Here is a 20,133-nt window from a genome sequence, read left to right as displayed (position 1 = left end):
GGTACATTAAATTTATTTTTATTTTTTATTGAAATGATGTTGATAATTATTTTTATTCAGTTAACTGGTTTAAGTATAATCTTTACTTCTATTCCTTTGTCACATTATTTTAATCATCATACAAACTCTTCCCTTTGCTCTCGTTTTTCTTCCTACTGTACTTTTCCACTTGAAATCGCTGTTCATTTGATTCTAATTGATTTTATGTATTGATTTTGATTTAATTTATTTTATTTTATCATCCTGTTTTTTCATCCATGGTGTTCCCTTCATTACTCCTATTCCTCATTTTTCTTGAATTTCATTTTACTTATAATCCCTTCTTTCATTTTGATCTTCATCTGTGTTATTTTGTCCATAGTATAATAGCTATTTAGGCTATGTTTTGAATGTTTGCTTGACGATTACCGTAAAAAATGCTCATCTTGTAATGAAAAATTCATTTTTGATTTCATCGCACAGTCACTATAAAGAGATTGTTTCATCCCTTTTCCCATCTACATCTACATCTACATGTCTACTCTGCAATTCATATTTAAGTGCTTGGCAGAGGGTTCATCGAACCACAATCATACTATCTCTCTACCATTCCACTCCTGAACTGCGCGCGGGAAAAACGAACTCCTAAACCTTTCTGTTCGAGCTCTGATTTCTCTTATTTTATTTTGATGATCATTCCTACCTATGTAGGTTGGGCTCAACAAAATATTTTTGCATTCGGAAGAGAAAGTTGGTGACTGTAACTTCGTAAATAGATCTTGCCGTGATGAAAAACGTCTTTGCTTTAATGACTTCCGTCCCAACTCACGTATAATATCTGCCACACTCTCTCCCCTATTACGTGATAATACAAAACAAGCTGCCCTTTTTTGCACCCTTTCGATGTCCTCCGTCAATCTCACCTGGTAAGGATCCCACACCGCGCAGCAATATTCTAACAGAGGACGAACGAGTGTAGTGTAAGCTGTCTCTTTAGTGGACTTGTTGCATCTTCTAAGTGTCCTGCCAATGAAACACAACCTTTGGCTCGCCTTCCACACAATATTATCTATGTGGTCTTTCCAACTGAAGTTGTTCGTAATTTTAACACCCAGGTTCTTAGATGAATTGACAGCCTTGAAAATTGTACTATTTATCGAGTAATCGAATTTCAACGGATTTCTTTTGGAACTCATGTGGATCACCTCACACTTTTCGTTATTTAGTGTCAACTGCCACCTGCCACACCATACAGCAATCTTTTCTGAATTGCTTTGCAACTGTTACTGGTCTTCGGATGACCTTACTAGATGGTAAATTACAGCATCATCTGCAAACAACCTAAGACAACTGCTCAGATTGTCACCCAGGTCATTTATATAGATCAGGAACAGCAGAGGTCCCAGGACGCTTGCCTGGGGAACACCTGATATCACTTCAGTTTTACTCGATGATTTGCCGTCTATTACTACGAACTGCGACCTTCCTGACGAATCCAGTCGCACAACTGAGACGATACCCCATAGGCCCACAGCTTGATTAGAAGTCGCTTGTGAGGAACGGTGGTAAAAGCTTTCCTGAAATCTAGAAATACGGAATCAGCTTGAGATCCCCTGTCGATAGCGGCCATTACTTCGTGTGAATAAAGAGCTAGCTGCGTTGCACAAGAACGATGTTTTCTGAAACCATGCTGATTACGTATCAATAGATCATTCCCTTCGAGGTGATTCATAATGTTTGAATACAGTATATGCTCCAAAATCCTACTGCAAACCGACGTCAATGATATAGGTCTGTAGTTCGATGGATTACTCCTACTACCCTTCTTAAACACTGGTGCCACCTGCGCAATTTTCCAATCTGTAGGTACAGATCTATCGGTGAGCGAGCGGTTGTATGTGATTGCTAAGTAGGGAGCTATTGTATCAGCGTAATCTGAAAGGAACCTAACCGGTATACAATCTGGACCTGAAGACTTGCCCGTTTCAAGCAATTTGAGTTGCTTCGCAACCCCTAACGTATCTACTTCTAAGAAACTCATGCTAGCAGCTGTTCGTGTTTCAAATTCTGGAATATTCCATTCGTCTTCCCTGGTGAAGGAATTTCGGAAAACTGCATTCAATAACTCCGCTTTAGCAGCAGAGTCCTCGGTAACAGTACCATCGGCACTGCGCAGCGAAGGTATTGACTGCGTCTTTCCGCTTGTGTACTTTACATACGACCAGAATTTCTTTGGATTTTCTACCAGATTTCGAGACAATGTTTCGTTGTGGAACCTATTAAAGGCATCTCGCATTGAAGTTCGTGCCAAATTTCGTGTGTCTGTAAATTTTAGCCAATCTTTGGGATTTCGCGCTCTTCTGAACTTCGCATGCTTTTTCTGTTGCCTCTGCAACAGTGTTCGGACCTGTTTTGTGTACCATGGGGGATCAGTTCCATTTCTTACCAATTTATGAGGTATGAATCTCTCTATTGCTGGTGCTACTATATCTTTGAATTTGAGCCACATTTGCATAGTTAGTTCGGAAGGAATGGAGATTGTCTCTTAGGAAGGCATCTAGTGACACTTTATCCACTTTTTTAAATAAAATTATTTTGCGTTTGTTTCTGATGGATTTGGAAGAAACTGTATTGAACCTAGCTACAACGACCTTATGATCACTAATCCCTGTATCAGTCATGATGCTCTCTATCAGCTCTGTATTGTTTGTGGATAAGAGGTCAAGTGTGTTTTCGCAACCATTTACAATTCGCGTGGGTTCGTGGACTAACTGCTCGAAATAATTTTCAGAGAAAGCATTTAGGACAATCTCGGAAGATGTTTTCTGCCTACACCGGTTTTGAACAAGTATTTTTGCCAACATATTGAGGGAAGGTTGAAGTCCCCACCATCCATAACCCTATGAGTGGGGTATTTATTTGTTACGAGACACAAATTTTCTCTGAACTGTTCAGCAGCTATATCATCGGAGTTTGGGGTCGGTAGAAGGAGCCAATTATTAACATAGTTCGGCTGTTAAGTATAACCTCCACCCATACCAATTCGCACGGAGTATCTACTTCGACTTCACTACAAGATAAACCACTACTGACAGACACAAACACTCCACCACCAATTCTGCCTAATCTATCGTTCCTGAACACCGTCTGAGACTTCGTAAAAATTTCTGCAGAACTTATTTCAGGCTTTAGCCAGCTTTCTGTACCTATGACGATTTCAGCTTCTGTGCTTTCTATTAGTGCTTGAAACTCAGGGACTTTCCCAGCACAACTACAACAATTTACAACCACAATTCCGACTGTTCCTTGATCCAAGCACGTCCTGTATTTGCCATGCACCCTTTGAGATTGCAGCCCACCCTGTACTTTCTCGAGGCCTTCTAACCTAAAAAACGGCCCAGTCCACGCCACACAGCCTCCGCTACCCGTGTAGCCGCCAGCTGAGTGTAGTTTAACTCCTGACCTATTCAGCGGAACCCAAAACCCCACCACCCTATGGCGCAAGTCAAGGAATCTGCAGCCAACACGGTCGCAAAACCGTCTGAGCCTCTGGTTCAGACCCTCCACCCGGCTCTGCACCAAAGGTCCGCAGTCAGTTCTGTCAATGATGCTGCAGATGGTGAGCTCTGCCTTCATCTCGTAAGCAAGACCGGCAGCCTTCACCAAATCAGATAGCCGCAAGAATCCAGAGATAACTTCCTCAGATCCAAAGCGACACACGTCATTAGTGCCGACATGTGCCACCACCTGCAGCTCGCTGCACCCTGTGCTCTTTATGGCATCCGGAAGGACCCTTTCCACATCAGGAATGACTCCACCTGGAATGCACACGGAGTGCACACTGGATTTCTTACCCTCCGTAGCCGCCATACCCCTAAGGGGCCCCATTACGCGCCTAACATTGGAGCTCCCAACTACCCATAAGCCCACCCTCTGTGATTGCCCGGACCTTGAAGGCTGAGAATCATCCTCTGAAAAAGGGCAGGCAGCTGCATATGGCTCAGCCAGAGACAGTGCCTGAAACCTATTTGTCAGACGCACCAGAGAGGCTTTCTGATCAGCCTCTGGGGACGTCTTTCGCTGCCTGCCATGCCTTGGGCCGACATGTGGTGAGGGCTCAGCCCCACTGCGGGCAGCAACCGGGGCAACCACAGCGGCAGACCGATCTGGGGACAGACGGAACAAGGTTGACATCCCCGTGATACCCAAGTCCGGCTCCCCACAGTGGTGCCCATTGGCAACAGCCTCAAGCTGCACGACTGAAGTCAGCGCCGCTTGCAGCTGTGAGCGAAGGGATGCCAACTCAGTCCTCATCCGAACACAACAATCACAGTCCCTGTCCATTCTAGTCGATGTTGAACAACAGCTACTGAAACACGAGTCTGTGCCTAGATAACGCAAGGGTAACATGCAAAGAATGTATTAACTAACTGGTACAAATGCCTAACGACTGCGCTACAATCTGCCTGAATTTACGATCACAGTAACTAAAACTCGAAATCACTCCTCCTATACGAAACTCTCACGCAATTTAAGTAAGAATCTATGAAGTAAACACTAAATCGCGATGCTACAACTCTCAAATACTATAACACGCTCGAAATTCATGAATTAAACAATACAAGTACCCAAAACACGCAAAGAAATTAAGAATTAAACTGTGTAACAAATAAGTAAGCTGGGAGTATACGACTTGCTGCTGGCAGCTGCTGATCCAACAGCGGCTGGGCACACACTGACTGTGACCAACCGACATGGATCAAATGTAATTTACTGGCTCAGTTAAACCTTGCCAACTCCATCACTTTTATCACACACCACCTCTAGCTAGCCAGTGACTCCATATTTGTGATGAGGCATCTACCTGCTGAGCATGTGCTTCCTAACTAAATTGCAACATTTGCTCCAACCAATCAAATTTTTAAAATATTGTGTCTCTTCCACAGAGCCACTGTCTCATCTCTTTCACCTGCAAGGGCTACCAGCCATTTCTCGATTCCACGAGCTCTGAGCTGCTCCATGAAATTGTCTTTCAGCCAATTAGGCTCAGGAACAGAACTTAGATCTCATTGGTTATCACGTGCTAACAGCAGTCTTTGGCAAAGTGCTGGACTTTTGAAATGGTTATTTCCCACAGATGTTGTAAAAACACTTGCCGATGTGGGAAAGCCGCTATCTCTCAAATCAGCATGATAGGCCTTGGCCATAACCCGTTTAGAGGGATTTCAGGAAGATCGACCCATCATCTCTGGGCTAAGGAGAGCCCCCTTCTCCTGGATGCTGGAAAATGGCAGTGGCATCCACAGTGGCCAAAAGGGAGAGCCTGTGGGGACAACTGGGAGTGATGTGTTAAAAGTTAGAGAGAGTAATAGGCCATAGTGAATTCAACTATGAGATGACAGTGGGGGATTTTAATTCAAAAGTTGGGCAAAACTAAGGGATAATTCTTCAGTCAGAAACTGAAAATGTTGACAGTGACAGATATTGTAAATTCAGAGAATTTTCTGAGAACAGCAACAAGTTTGTTCTTCAATGAATGGGGCATTTTTTCTTCACTTAGGCTATTGTTTGTTTATTTTCACATGAATAAACAAATATATATCAACCAAAGTCAAGAAAAATGCTGCAGTCATTCAGTAAATATTTGGTTGCGGTACCCTCCATGAAGAAGTAATTTGTTCTTAACTAGTGACCTACTCCAGCTTCACACAGATTCCTCTAAGTATATATGGGTGTACGGCTTGTCTGGCACGGCTGTAATAAATTATTTATTACAAACCTTCCTTGTGAACTGGCATTATCATTAGTGAAAACTGTATCAAAATCCCTACAGTAATTCCTGAGATTAGTCTTCACATACAAACAGAAAAACATGGCAGAGGACTTTAACTTAGTAATATGTATAGACGCATTCTTGCAGAACAACACAAATAGAAAATAATTTTGGTAATGATCAAATGCAACTAAAAATTAAATTGGCTGCAGTTTATCAAACAATAAAGAAAGTGCACTGATTGTGCCTGGCCTAAACCATTTTAGAGTTTTTAATTATCATAAAAAGTAATGAGAGCCCCAAATGCTCACACCTCTGCCCATAATAAGACAATTCCGGAAACTAATCAGACAGTAAATCAGAAATACAATTATGGAATCTGTTTAAAATGTGTGTTTCTTTGTCATGACAAGATAGGAATATCATCATCATCATCATTGTCATTTTTCTTGTCATCACTCTTTTCTCATCCAATAATGGATAAAGACCTCCTCCAGTCTTTCCCATTCATTACAGCTTTCACCAGAATGCATCCATCTTTACCCTTCATATTTTCTAATGTCATCTACCCACTTTAGATTCTGGTGTTTACTGATCTCTTGCAATCCAGCATAGAACTTCCTTGACTGGATACATATCCCGCCACCTTCATTCTATTTCCATGACAGTCATAATTAGATCATTCATTTCTGCCTGTCCTGGTCCATTTGTTTGTTTCCCTGCTTCTCCACAGAGATTATAATGTGTCGTCCTCCATTGCTCACTGTTTAAAACTACAGTTTTGGATAGTTTTTTCATTTGAAGTCTATGTCCCTCTGACATAAGTCAGTACTGTAGTGCACATTCAGACACAATGAAATGTTCTCGAGTACCTTTCTCCACAGAATTTATGTAAACAATTTTGTGAGTTCTTTTTGTGTTATATTGCCTCCAGCTTTAAACATTTGTATTGCATCACTTAAATTTCGAGCATGGGACCCTTCCTATTTCCTTAGAAGGCTTTATTCATTTCATTTGGTATTACTGCTAGAAATTCATTATTTTCAGTATCCACCAAGGATTTTTCTGATTCATATGTTGAACCATACAACATTCTTGGAATATTTGTACAGTTTTCTCTCTTTTATTCATGATGAATTAATTCATGGGTGAACAACCAAATGTCTGTGTACAATGGGCACATTTATTTTGACAAGCGACCATATTACCAACATCAGGTGTGCTGCTGAACACATGAAGGTAACATCTACATCTACATCATACTTTGCAAGCCACCTAATGGTATGTGCTGGAGGGTACCTCTATTACTACTAACTAATCCCCCTCTTCCTTGTTCTACATGCAAATGGTATGTGGGAAGAATGTTTGTCGGTAAATCTCAATATTAGCTCTAATGTCTCAAATTTACATGACATGGTCACTTTGTGAGATGTACACTCCTGGAAATGGAAAAAAGAACACATTGACACCGTTGTGTCAGACCCTCCATACTTGCTCCGGACACTGCGAGAGGGCTGTACAAGCAATGATTACATGCACGGCACAGCGGACACACCAGGAACCGCGGTGTTGGCCGTCGAATGGCGCTAGCTGCGCAGCATTTGTGCACCGTCGCCGTCAGTGTCAGCCAGTTTGCCGTGGCATACGGAGCTCCATCGCAGTCTTTAACACTGGTAGCATGCCGCGACAGCGTGTACGTGAACCGTATGTGCAGTTGACGGACTTTGAGCGAGGGCGTATAGTGGGCATGCGGGAGGCCGGGTGGACGTACCGCCCAATTGCTCAACACGTGGGGCATGAGGTCTCCACAGTACATCGATGTTGTCGCCAGTGGTCGGCGGAAGGTGCACGTGCCCGTCGACCTGGGACAGGACCGCAGCGACGCACAGATGCACGCCAAGACCGTAGGATCCTACGCAGTGCCGTAGGGCACCGCACCGCCACTTCCCAGCAAATTAGGGACACTGTTGCTCCTGGGGTATTGGCGAGGACCATTCGCAACCGTCTCCATGAAGCTGGGCTACGATCCCGCACACCGTTAGGCCGTCTTCCGCTCACGCCCCAACATCGTGCAGCCCGCCTCCAGTGGTGTCGCGACAGTCGTGAATGGAGGGACGAATGGAGACGTGTCGTCTTCAGCGATGAGAGTCGCTTCTGCCTTGGTGCCAATGATGGTCGTATGCGTGTTTGGCGCCGTGCAGGTGAGCGCCACAATCAGGACTGCATACGACCGAGGCACACAGGGCCAACACCCGGCATCATGGTGTGGGGAGCGATCTCCTACACTGGCCGTACACCTCTGGTGATCGTCGAGGGGACACTGAATAGTGCACGGTACATCCAAACCGTCATCAAACCCATCGTTCTACCATTCCTAGAACGGCAAGGGAACTTGCTGTTCCAACAGGACAATGCACGTCCGCATGTATCCCGTGCCACCCAACGTGCTCTAGAAGGTGTAAGTCAACTACCCTGTCCAGCAAGATCTCCGGATCTGTCCCCCATTGAGCATGCTTGGGACTGGATGAAGCGTCGTCTCACGCGGTCTGCACGTCCAGCACGGACGCTGGTCCAACTGAGGCGCCAGGTGGAAATGGCATGGCAAGCCGTTCCACAGGACTACATCCAGCATCTCTACGATCGTCTCCATGGGAGAATAGCAGCCTGCATTGCTGCGAAAGGTGGATATACACTGTACTAGTGCCGACATTGTGCATGCTCTGTTGCCTGTGTCTATGTGCCTGTGGTTCTGTCAGTGTGATCATGTGATGTAACTGACCCCAGGAATGTGTCAATAAAGTTTCCCCTTCCTGGGACAATGAATTCACGGTGTTCTTATTTCAATTTCCAGGAGTGTATTTAGGAGGAAGTAATATGGTGTTGACATTTTCCAGAAAGTGCCCTCTAGAAATTCAAAAGTAAACCTGTCTGTGATGCACACTGCCTCTCTTGTAATGTCTGCCACAGGAGTTTGTTGGGCATCTCTTAATGCTCTTGTGCAGACTAAAGAATCTTGTGATGAAATGTGCCACTCTGTGTTGGATCTCCCTCTCCCTCCCCGATCCCCCTCCCCCCATGTCCCCCTCCCCCCATGTCCCCCTCCCCCCATGTCCCCCTCCCCCCATGTCCCCCTCCCCCCATGTCCCCCTCCCCCCATGTCCCCCTCCCCCCATGTCCCCCTCCCCCCATGTCCCCCTCCCCCCATGTCCCCCTCCACCCCCATGTCCCCCTCCACCCCCATGTCCCCCTCCACCCCCATGTCCCCCTCCACCCCCATGTCCCCCTCCACCCCCATGTCCCCCTCCACCCCCATGTCCCCCTCCACCCCCAAGTCCCCCTCCACCTCCATGTCCCTGTCCACCCCATGTCCCCCTCCACCCCATGTCCACCTCCCCACAAGTCCGTATATCCCCTCCATATCCCTATTCCCCGTATCCCTCTTCCCCCTGTCCCTATCCCCCCCCCCCAAGTCCCACTCATCCCCCCATCCGGCGTCTGCCCCCAAACCCCACCCTGCGGCGTCCCTCTCGCCCCACCCAGTTGTTTTGCAAAACGATACTGTCTCCTAGCATTGCTGCTTTCTTATCATCTCAACAGTCTTAACCTTCCTCCAGGGGTCTCACCTCTCTTTGGTGTGTATGTGCTTGTCAACCAGGGACCTGCAGCCTTTGCAGCACCTCTCTCTGTGCTGCAAACCTACACTTTGACTATCTCTTACCTCCTGTGATGACTTTCCACAGGTGCAGACCCTGCCTGAACTTGTTTCATGATTTTGGTCTTGATTGCTTGTTTCACTCCCAGACTCTCTCCAGCTTCCATTAACGATTACATGGTTCTTTGAACTGCCGTATTTTCCATGTTTATAGAAGTGTGTGTCATGCAGGAAACATCACCCACTGTGGTGTATGCTTTGCGTTTGAGCCATTCCACCCTGGGATTCTTCCTTCCTGTTGTTGTAGCATGCCAAAATCGCAGTACGGTAGCCATCCTGTTTTGTGTGCTGTTTTGTGTGTGTGTGTGTGTGTGTGTGTGTGTGTGTGTGTGTGTGTGTGTGTGTGTGTGTGTGTGTGTGTCATCAAGTACGTGCACTATGGTAGCCTCCTGACCACAGCAATTGCACCATTGGCAACTGCGCTGCATACTTCACATATATGCCATGGCATATGTGTCATGACTGGGGCATGGGGCTCCTGGCCAGGTAGCTATTCTGTGGCTGGGTGGCTCCTATGGGGAGAATCCCCATTCAGAGACCGATGAGTGTGCTGCCACAGAGTGGCACGCAATGAAGGTGAGGGGATGTGTATTTAGCAGGTGGTGATAAGACAGAGGGAGCAGAAACTATTGGGTGGGTGGTGTGGAAACAGTACATTACCATAGGTTGAGGCCAGGATATTTTCGAGTGTGGAGAGTGTGTTGTGAGGATGAGCTGGTGATGGAGAGGAGGATCCACATGGCTGTGGTTAGGAATCAGTCATTGAAATCAAGCATGTTGTGTTCAGTTGCACGTTGAGCCCCAGGATGGTCAACTTTGCTCCTCATTTCAAAGAATGTTGACAGGTAACAAAGCTCTGAGGAAGGATGTGGTGCATTTGTTAGAAGGTGGGTGTTACTAGGTGATGAAGGGGAAGGGGGGGGGGGCACTCTCCTTTGTAGCTGGTTCTTTGGGGTGGTGGGAGGATTGGAGGCATGTGGGGATGTGGCACAGAAAATTTATTTGTGGGTTAGTTGTGGAATAAAGTGCATCTCTGTGAAGGCCTTTATGGGACCTTCTGTATGCTAGGCAAGGGAAGTCCATTCACTACAGAAATGCTGTTCCCAGATGACCAGGCTATATGGGAGGGAGTATCCAGCATAGAAGGGATGGCAGCTGATAAAATGCAGCTAGTTTTGGTGATTGGGGGATTTAATGTGGACAGAGGTGTGGGTGGAGCCAGAGAGGAGAAGCTCGACCCCCAGGAAAAATGGCACACTGGTTTGAGCAGGACCAGATGAAATGGGTGGGAGAGTAGGTGTTGAGGTTTTGAAGGAATGAGGATAAGTGTCTTGACACCGAGTCCAGATAAGAAGATATCATCAGTGAACTTGAAAAAGACAAAGGGTTTAGGGTTTTGGAAGGCTAGGAAGGTTTCCTCTAGATTGCCCAAACCTAGTGCACTGACAGATTTCGCATTTCATGTCCCCACACACCCCCAGTATCCCACCACCCCCAAGAAACAGCTACAAAGGAGAGCCCCCTTTGTCACCTAATACTATCACCTAATGCTACCCTGGGATGGAGCAAGTGAACCACGTCTTCATCAGGCTTTGATTATCTATCTTTGTTCCCTGAAATGAGGGGCATCTTAAGATCCTTCCCACCCTCCTAAACTGGTGTTCCATCACCAACCCAAAGTCCACAACATCCTAATCCATGCCTGCGCCACTCCCAATCCCAATCCCTATCCCTTGCCACAGGTCTACGATGTTACTTTCATGAATTTGTTCTTTAATTATCTACCCAAAATAATTTTCATACAAGACATTGAGAATAATGTCACACAAATCCCTGTCTTGGCGCCAAATTTGATAGCATGATCCTACCAATCTAGACTTGGTAAGTTGAAATCACACTGTATTACAACAATATGATCAGAACAATTATTAACAATACTCTGTAAGTTCTCTCTGAAATGCTCTGCTACTACAGTTCCTGACCCAAACGGTCTATAAAAGCACTTGACTACCATTTTTGATGCTTAATGTGTTGTCATATTGTTTGCACAGTAAAACCTCAACATAAATATCCTCCGTTCCCTGTTCTTTTGTACCAGAACTTATCACCTAATCTTAATTCTATTTGGTCTTTGGTGCAGTTCTGACAAGCCTACTATGTCCTCCTCTTCCAAGTCAACCAACTTATCTCTGGATCCTGAAGCTCTGCAATGTATTACCTGTAAATGAAAAGTAGTAGAAGCAGTTTGGTTTCTGGCGCCTTTATTACAAGGTGTGTTCAAAATGTAATGGGAATTTTTGGTTTTCTTAAATCTGCTTCCTTAGAAGCAGAAAGGGAAAGGTTGGGGAAGCCTAAAATGGGAAGGGTAAGTCATTTAGACATGTTTTGTGAAGATAGAGGGCTTCATGACATGCCCACCTCTCTAACCTTCCCCTATTTGCCCCTCTCTCTTCCCCAAGGAAGCAACTATAAGTACCAAAAGCTTAGATAGTGTTGTGTATTTTTATATGTGCTTATCAGCAGCACTGATGTTTTTCCTCCTCAAGTTAACTACTAGCTAGTAATTCTGTCTCATAATTTCCCTTAAGCCTTAATAAAATAGTTTTAATGGCTTTGTAGCATTGAGCATTTTCCTAGTATTCATATTTTTTGAATTACTTGCTGTAAAGCTTTTATAACAGCTCTTCGAAAACAATTTCATCTGTTTACCATATTTTTCAAAAGGAAAGTGAACAAGTTTTCATAAACTTATTCTCTGTTCCAGTGTGTTTCACTTTCTGTCACACATCTTTTCATAGCATTAGTTCTTCTTAAGTCCATGCAGTTTTCACTCTCTGTAAGTGTTTAGTAATGTGTTTCATTTAGATGGGAAATAGTTTCTATGCAGTAATTAGAGAAAGCTAGCCTGTCCATAAAATATTTATTCATTTATTATATCTCTTTTTTTTCCCAGGAAATATTCGAGTTATCTCATGATGGAGAAAAGTACGTTGCTGAAGAAGTTATCCGTCATGAAACAGGTCCAAGTGTAGTAATGAACTGTGCGTCTTATAATAACGGTAAACGGACCTTTTTGGTAGCTGGTCAGGAAAGCCATTGCCAACTGTACACGGTAAACATGAAGGTTGAATATGAAAACGACGGAACAGTGCTGAAAGACCACAAAAATGGTAAGTTTCAGTATGATCTTACAGTGAAAACATTTTGCGATTTAAGCACATACGCCTGCAATAAGCAAGAAGTTATTAGCCTTATCAATGCATTATATGACATATCAGGATATGGTATGATCCCAGAATGAAGGTTTGACTCTGCAGCATGATGTATGTCATAAAGAAACTTCGTATAGCTGGTTAAAACTGCACAAGAAATATTCATTAGGTTAGACCCATTAAAAAATAAGTTTGAGATTACCTCTCATACCATTTTATAATCTGTACAGAAGCTCATGTACACCTCTCGCTAGCCCAGAACTCCTTATAGAAGGAATATAACAAACATAATTGTAGACTTTGACTAGTATTGTGCAAATGATGATATTGTTTTTGATAAGGAAAAGGGGTGTTGAACAATATTTAAAGCTTGATCTGTATCTACTGATTGTACATGTGTAGTACCGGAATGCTAAGTCATATCCTTGCATACTTCTAGTTTTCTATAAATTCTGAAACAATATGTGGCAACTACCCTTATAGTTAGACTTTATAATATTACAAGATTGTGCATTGATCGGAGACTAGCTAAAATAAGGAAGAAGTCAAGAATGACTCAGGCAGTATATTCCTCTGTAACATGAAGTCAAAATAGGTGACAGACAACTAGCCCCATTTTGTCCTGCTATATAGAGCCTACTTTAAATTGTAGTCTTGTGGCCGAGTTCAGCTGCATGGCTGGATGAAATTCAGTTTGTTGTTGTTGTTGTTGTTGTTGTTGTGTGTGATGGTTGTGGTAGTAGTAGTAATAATAATATTTCCATTATTATTTTTTAATTTTTTTATAAAATGTGTGTGGAATATGTTGCACTGTTAGAATATAAGAAAAATTCAGCAAAACTTGTATGTACCATAAGCTAACTATATTGTTACGTTTATGTTAAGACAATGAAAGTGTGAAATGGGCATTCTACTCACCATAAAGATGAGATACTGAGTTGCAGACAGGCACAGTGAGAAAATGAAATGAGCTTGTGGCATTGTTGGCCAGGAGGTCCCATCGGGGGACGTTCAGCTGAATGAGAAAATTGTTACACGCTGACCTTTTGTCTGAAACCTTCTTCTTAAGAGAAAGGAAAACACACACTTTCACACAAGCAGACATACCACACTCGTCACTTGCACTTGACCACTATCTCTGGCCAGACTGCAACTGTCATGTTGAAGAAAGCAGCAATCCAGTGTGGGGCAGGGAAGAAGGAGAGGTAGTAGTGTACTGGGGGGGGGGGGGGGGGGGGGGGGGGGGGGTAGAGCACTGTCTGGCAGAGCATGCAGGCACTAGAAGGTGGCAGGACAAGACTGCCAGATGCAGTTCAGGAGACTGTGGGAGGAATATGGGGAGGGGGGGGGGGTCAAAAAAGCAGACGAGCAGAGAAGGGGAAAGACCGATGAGTGTGCTGCCACAGAGTGGCACGCAATGAAGGTGAGGGGATGTGTATTTAGCTGGTGGTTATAAGACAGAGGGAGCAGAAACTATTGGGTGGGTGGTGTAGAACAGTACGTTACCATAGGTTGAGGCCAGGATATTTTCGAGTGTGGAGAATGTGTTGTAAGGATGAGCTGGTGATGGAGAGGAGGATCCACATGGCTGTGGTTAGGAATCAGTCATTGAAATCAAGCATGTTGTGTTCAGTTGCATGTTGAGCCCCAGGATGGTCAACTTTGCTCCTAATTTCTAATTTCAAAGCATGTTGACAGGTAACAAAGCTCTGAGGAAGGATGTGGTGCACTTGTTAGAAGGTGGGTGTTATTAGGTGATGAAGGGGAGGGGGGGGGGGGCACTCTCCTTTGTAGCTGGTTCTTTGGGGTGGTGGGAGGATTGGAGGCATGTGGGGATGTGGCACAGAAAATTTATTTGTGGGTTAGTTGTGGAATAAAGTGCATCTCTGTGAAGGCCTTTATGGGACCTTCTGTATGCTAGGCAAGGGAAGTCCATTCACTACAGAAATGCTGTCCCCAGATGACCAGGCTATATGGGAGGGAGTATCCAGCATAGAAGGGATGGCAGCTGATATAATGCAGCTAGTTTTGGTGATTGGGGGATTTAATGTGGACAGAGGTGTGGGTGGAGCCAGAGAGGAGAAGCTTGACCCCCATGAAAAGTTCCACACTGGATTGAGCAGGACCAGATGAAATGGGTGGGAGAGTAGGTGTTGAGGTTGTGAAGGAATGAGGATAAGTGTCTTGACACCGAGTCCAGATAAGAAGATATCATCAGTGAACCTGAAACATACAAAGAGTTTAGGGTTTTGGAAGGCTGGGAAGGTTTCCTCTAGATGGCCCAAACCTAGTGCACTGACAGATTTCGCATTTCATATCCCCACACACCCCCAGTATCCCACCACTCCCAAGAACCAGATACAAAGGAGAGCCCCCTTCGTCACCTAGTACTATCACCTAATACTACCCTGGGATGGAGCAAGTGAACAACGTCTTCATCAGGCTTTGATTATCTATCTTTGTTCCCTGAAATGAGGGGCATCTTACTTAAGATCCCTCCCACCCTCCTAAACTGGTGTTCCATCACCAACCCAAAGTCCACAACATCCTAATCCATGCCTATGCCACTCCCAATCCCCTAGTGCAAGACCTGTGCCACCCACCCACCCAGCACTTGCTGTTCCAGTCCTGTCACAGGCTTATAGTATACTATCAGAGGCCGGATTACCTCTGGAAACAGCCATATCATATCCAGCTGTGATGCAATCATTGCATAGCTTTTTATATTGGTATGAGTATCACCCAGCTGTCCACCAGGATGAGTGGCCACCACCAAACTGTGACTAGGAGCAAAGTGCGTCATCCTGGGGCACAACGTGCAGCTGAACATAACGTGCTTGACTCCAATGGCTGCTGCCCTGCTGAGGCTATCTGTATACTTCATTCCACCACTAGCTTTTATGAACTGCACAGATGGGAGTTAACCACACAACACATTCTCTGCTCCCATAATTATCCGGACCTCAACTTAAGATGACCTTTTGTCTCTACACTGTCCATCTAATAGTTTCCATCCCATTTGTTTTGTCACCTCCTCCCATGACACGACCCTCTGCCCTTATTGCATGCCACTGTCTGCCAGTTTTCATCTCCTTGGTCAGCTCCCCCCCCCCCCCCCCCCCCCCCTGCGCCTCGCCCCGCTATTAGCTGGGTTGGGCCTTCAACACCCACCACCAGCTTTGGGGATCTCTGTGTCCTTGTCGAGCGGCTCCCTATTGATTCTATTGATTGACCTCATCCCCCAGGTGGTTATTGTTTGCGTCAACACTGGGGAACCTACTTTTTTGTCTGCCTCCACATCAACCTACTCTCATTTGGACCTTTTGGTTGGTACTGTTCAGCTAGCTTGGCACTTTGAATGGTTTGCTCTTACTGATACACACTCGAGTAACCACTTTCCATGTGTCCTTCGGTTACAGCCACAACTGCCATTTATGCGCCCAAGATGCTGGTGGTTTTCCCAAGCCAATTGGACACTTTATTCCTCTCTAGCCACATTTGATGACCGTCAATTTCCTAGCATCGACGATCAGGTCACTCATGTTGTGAAAGTTATTCTTACAACTGTGGAACGTTCAGTACTTTGTACCTCCCCTTTGTCCCGGTGCCTGCCATTTCCTTGGTGGAATGAGGCATGCCATTACGCAATACATGAGCAGAGACATGATCTTTGCATTTTCCGCCAAGATCGTACATTGACCAACTGTGTCCGTTATAATCAATTAAGTGCTCGATGCTGTCGCATCACCTGCAGTAGCAAGAAGGCAAGTGGGTACTTCTTTACCAGCTCCTTTAACACCTTCACTCCCTCATCTATAGTCTGGAGTCAAATACAACTATTATCAACCACATCTAGTTTCTAACTGTCGCACAAGATTCCTTAGTGGACCCAGTCACAATTTCTAACTCATTGGGTCAACACTTTGCTGAGATTTCAATCTATTTAAATTATTCGCTATCCTTTCTCCCAAAGAAATGAGTAGCAGAAGTGCGACCCCTTCTTTTTCCTCTCAAAATCTCAAAAGCTGTGATACAATTTTTTCTATGCAGGAACTCAAACATGAACTTTCTTCCTCTCGCGCCACAGGACTTGATGGCATGCACGTCCAGATGTTGAGCTGCATTTATCATACCGTAGTCTGCATTACCTCCTTCGCTTTTATAATCAAATTTGAATCGACAGTACCTTTCCCAGAAGATGGCAGGAAGATATTGTCATTCCAGTTCGGAAACCTGGAAAGGACAGACATCTCCCCTCTAGCCTTTGCCCTATCTCTATCACGAGTAGTGTATGTAAGGTTTTGGAGCTTATGGTAAATTGCCATTTAGGCAGGTGGCTGCAGTCCCAAAATCTTTTAACACCTGCCCAATGCGGTTTCTGAAAGCATCGTTCCTCAGTTGATCATCTTGTTGCTCTCTTCACCTACATCATGAACAATTTTCTCAGGAAACGCCAAACAGTAGCCATATTTTTTGATCTGGAGAGGGCATACAATATCTGTTGGAGGACTGGCATCCTCCGCACACTGTTCTTTTGGGGCTTTCGAGGTCGGCTACCCCTTTTCATCCATGAATTTATGACGGAGTGCACATTTAAGGTGCAGATGAACACTACTCTCCCTCTACGTTCACCCAAGAAAATGGGATACCCAGGGCTCCATGATAAGTGTTGTACTGTTTGCCATCGCCATAAATCCAATAATGGATTGTCCCCTTCCCGATGTCTCGGGCTCCCTCTTTGTCGACGATTTTACAATCTACTACAGCTCTCAATGGAGCAGCCTTCTTGAATGATGTCTTCAAGGATGTCTCGACCACCTTCACTCATAGACCATCAAAACCGGTTTCCGATTTTCTCCCAGTAAGACTGTCTGTGTAAATTTTTGGTGTCGTATGGAGTTTTATCCACCTTCCTTACATCTAGGCCCTGTTGACCTTCCATTCGTGGACATCGCCAAATTCTTGAGACTTACGTTTGAGAGAAAACTGTGCTGGTCTTCTCATGTTCCATATCTTTCGGCTTGCTGTCTGTGATCCCTCGACACCATCCATGTTCTGAGTGGTACCTCCTGCGTAGCAGGCCGAGTGGTCCTCCTCTGCCTATATTGCACCTTAGTGTTCTCAAAATTTTACTATGGAAGCAAAGTTTACTCCTCTGCACGATCGTCTATTCTTCGGTGTCTAGACTCTGTCCACCACTGTGTATTGTATTTAGCATCTGGAGCTTTTAACGCCAGCCCTTGGAGAGCCTTTATGCTGAGACTGCTGAGCCTCCACTGTCCAAACGGTGAGCTGTCCTTTTGAGTTGTTATGCTAGCCGTCTTGTCTTCCATGCCTGCTCATCCAACCCATGGCCTTTTTTTCAACACCTCCTTGGATTTAGGGTATGCTGGCTACTCTTTCTCTCTCCTACTACTGGGAGTGCTCTTCTGTCAACTACTTCATCCCCTTTCCTTCTAATTTTTTAACACTTTTTTGATGAATGGGGGTATGGCACCATCTTGGCTTCGCCTGCGGACCTGCCTTTTCTGTGACTTTGGCCAGCTTCCCAAGGATGGTACTCTCCCTGTAGTTTAGCGTTGGGCATTTGCTGTTCTATGCGTGCAAATGGATGATGCCACACTTATTTTCACTGATGGCTCAAAGACCACTTGTGGTATTGGGAGTGCCTATATTGTTGTCACCCCTTTAGATTTCGGCTTCCTGACCAGTGTTCAGTTTTTACTGAAAAGCTTTATGCTGTTCTCCAGGCTGTCCAATACATCCACCACCATAAGGAGATACAGTATTTATATGCTCAGATTCTCTCAGCTGTCTGCTCTTTATCCCGTCCACCCTCTGGTCCACCGGATTCAGGACTGCCTCCACATGCTCCACTTGGGAGGCATCTCTGTGGCATTCCTCTGGACCCCAGGGCATGTTGGTATCTACATCTACATCCACATACATACTTCGCAAGCCACCTGACGGTGTGTGGCTGAGGGTACCTTGAGTACCTCTATCGATTCTCCCTTCTATTCCAGTCTCGTATTGTTTGTGGAAAGAAAGATTGTTGGTATGCCTCTCTGTGGGCTCTAATCTCTCTGATTTTATCCTCATGATCTCTTCACAAGATATATGTAGGATGGAGCAATATACTGCTTGACTCCTCGGTGAAGGTATGTTCTCGAAACTTCAACAAAAGCCCGTACCGAGCTACTGAGCGTCTCTCTTGCAGAGTTTTCCACTGGAGTTTATCTATCATCTTCGTAATGCTTTCACAATTACTAAATGATCCTGTAACGGAGCGCGCTGCTGTCTGTTGGATCTTCTCTATCTCTTATATGAACCCTATCTGGTACGGATCCCACATGGTGAGCAGTATTCAAGCAGTGGGCGAACAAGTATACTGTAACCTACTTCCGTTGTTTCCAGACTGCATTTCCTTAGGATTCTTCCATTGAATCTCAGTCTGTTATCTGCTTTACTGACAATTAATTTTATATGGTCATTCCATTTTAAATCGCTCCTAATGCCTACTCCCAGATAATTTATGGAATGAGCTGCTTCCAGTTGCTGACCTGCTATATTGTAGCTAAATGATAAAGGATCTATCTTTCTATGTATTTGTAGCACATTACACATGTTTACATAGAGATTCAATTGCCATTCCCTGCACTATGCATCAATTCGTTACAAGCAAGGTCTGCATTTCAGTGTAATTTTCCATTGTTACAACCTTTCCATATACTGCAGCATCATCCTCAAATAGCCTCAGTGAACTTACGATGTTATCCACAAGGTCATTTATATATATATTGTGAATAGCAACGGTCCAACAACACTCCCCTGCAGCACTCCTGAAATTACTCTTACTTCAGAAGAGTTGATATAGCGACAAAGGCTGCAGACCCTCTTTCTCGGCCCGCTGTTTGCATGGTTCCCTTTGCCGATCACCAGAGCATTTTATATCATTGTGTTGCTCTTTTATGGCATATGCGTTGGTCTGCACTTGCCGATAATATACTATGGGACATAAAAGCTCTTTCCTGTGCTTGGACCTCTTCCCCTCAGCCTCGTCGTTGGGAGGAGGCAAGCTTAACTAGACTCCGGATTGGCCACTGTCATTTTAGCCATTGAAATCTTTTAAATGGCTATCCTCCCTCGCTTTGTATCCACTGCTCTCAACATCCACTGCTCTCAACATCCACTGCTCTCAACCATGGTCGGTGAGATACCTTTTATTTCAGTGCCCCTATTTTAATCCGCTAAATGCCCATTTACAGCTGTTGCCTGATATATCTTCCCTTTTACCAGATGGGAAAAATATATTAAAAACAAAGATTCCAAGCGGGAAAGCGCCGGTAGATAGGCACAATGAATAAAACACACAAACACACACACAGAATTTCGAGCTTTCGCAACCGGCGGCTGCTTCGTCAGGAAAGAGGGAAGGAAAAGGAAAGATGAAAGGATGT

The 20,133-nt window shown here is 44.8% G+C and overlaps 1 protein-coding gene across 1 annotated transcript in view; it reads left to right on the top strand.

Annotated features, from left to right (window-relative positions):
- LOC126271893 (prolactin regulatory element-binding protein) overlaps positions 1–20,133 on the top strand; it is a 103,253-nt gene that overhangs the window by 24,618 nt on the left and 58,502 nt on the right. Inside the window, exon 2 of the mRNA XM_049974273.1 lies at positions 12,418–12,634. Coding sequence (XP_049830230.1) covers positions 12,418–12,634 — 217 coding nt within the window. The remainder of the gene's footprint in view (positions 1–12,417; positions 12,635–20,133) is intronic.

The sequence above is a fragment of the Schistocerca gregaria genome, chromosome 5, assembly GCF_023897955.1.
Source record: "Schistocerca gregaria isolate iqSchGreg1 chromosome 5, iqSchGreg1.2, whole genome shotgun sequence".
NCBI lineage: Eukaryota > Metazoa > Arthropoda > Insecta > Orthoptera > Acrididae > Schistocerca > Schistocerca gregaria.
The sequence above is the reverse complement of the archived record's forward strand: the minus strand, read 5'-3'. Positions and strand labels throughout refer to the sequence as shown.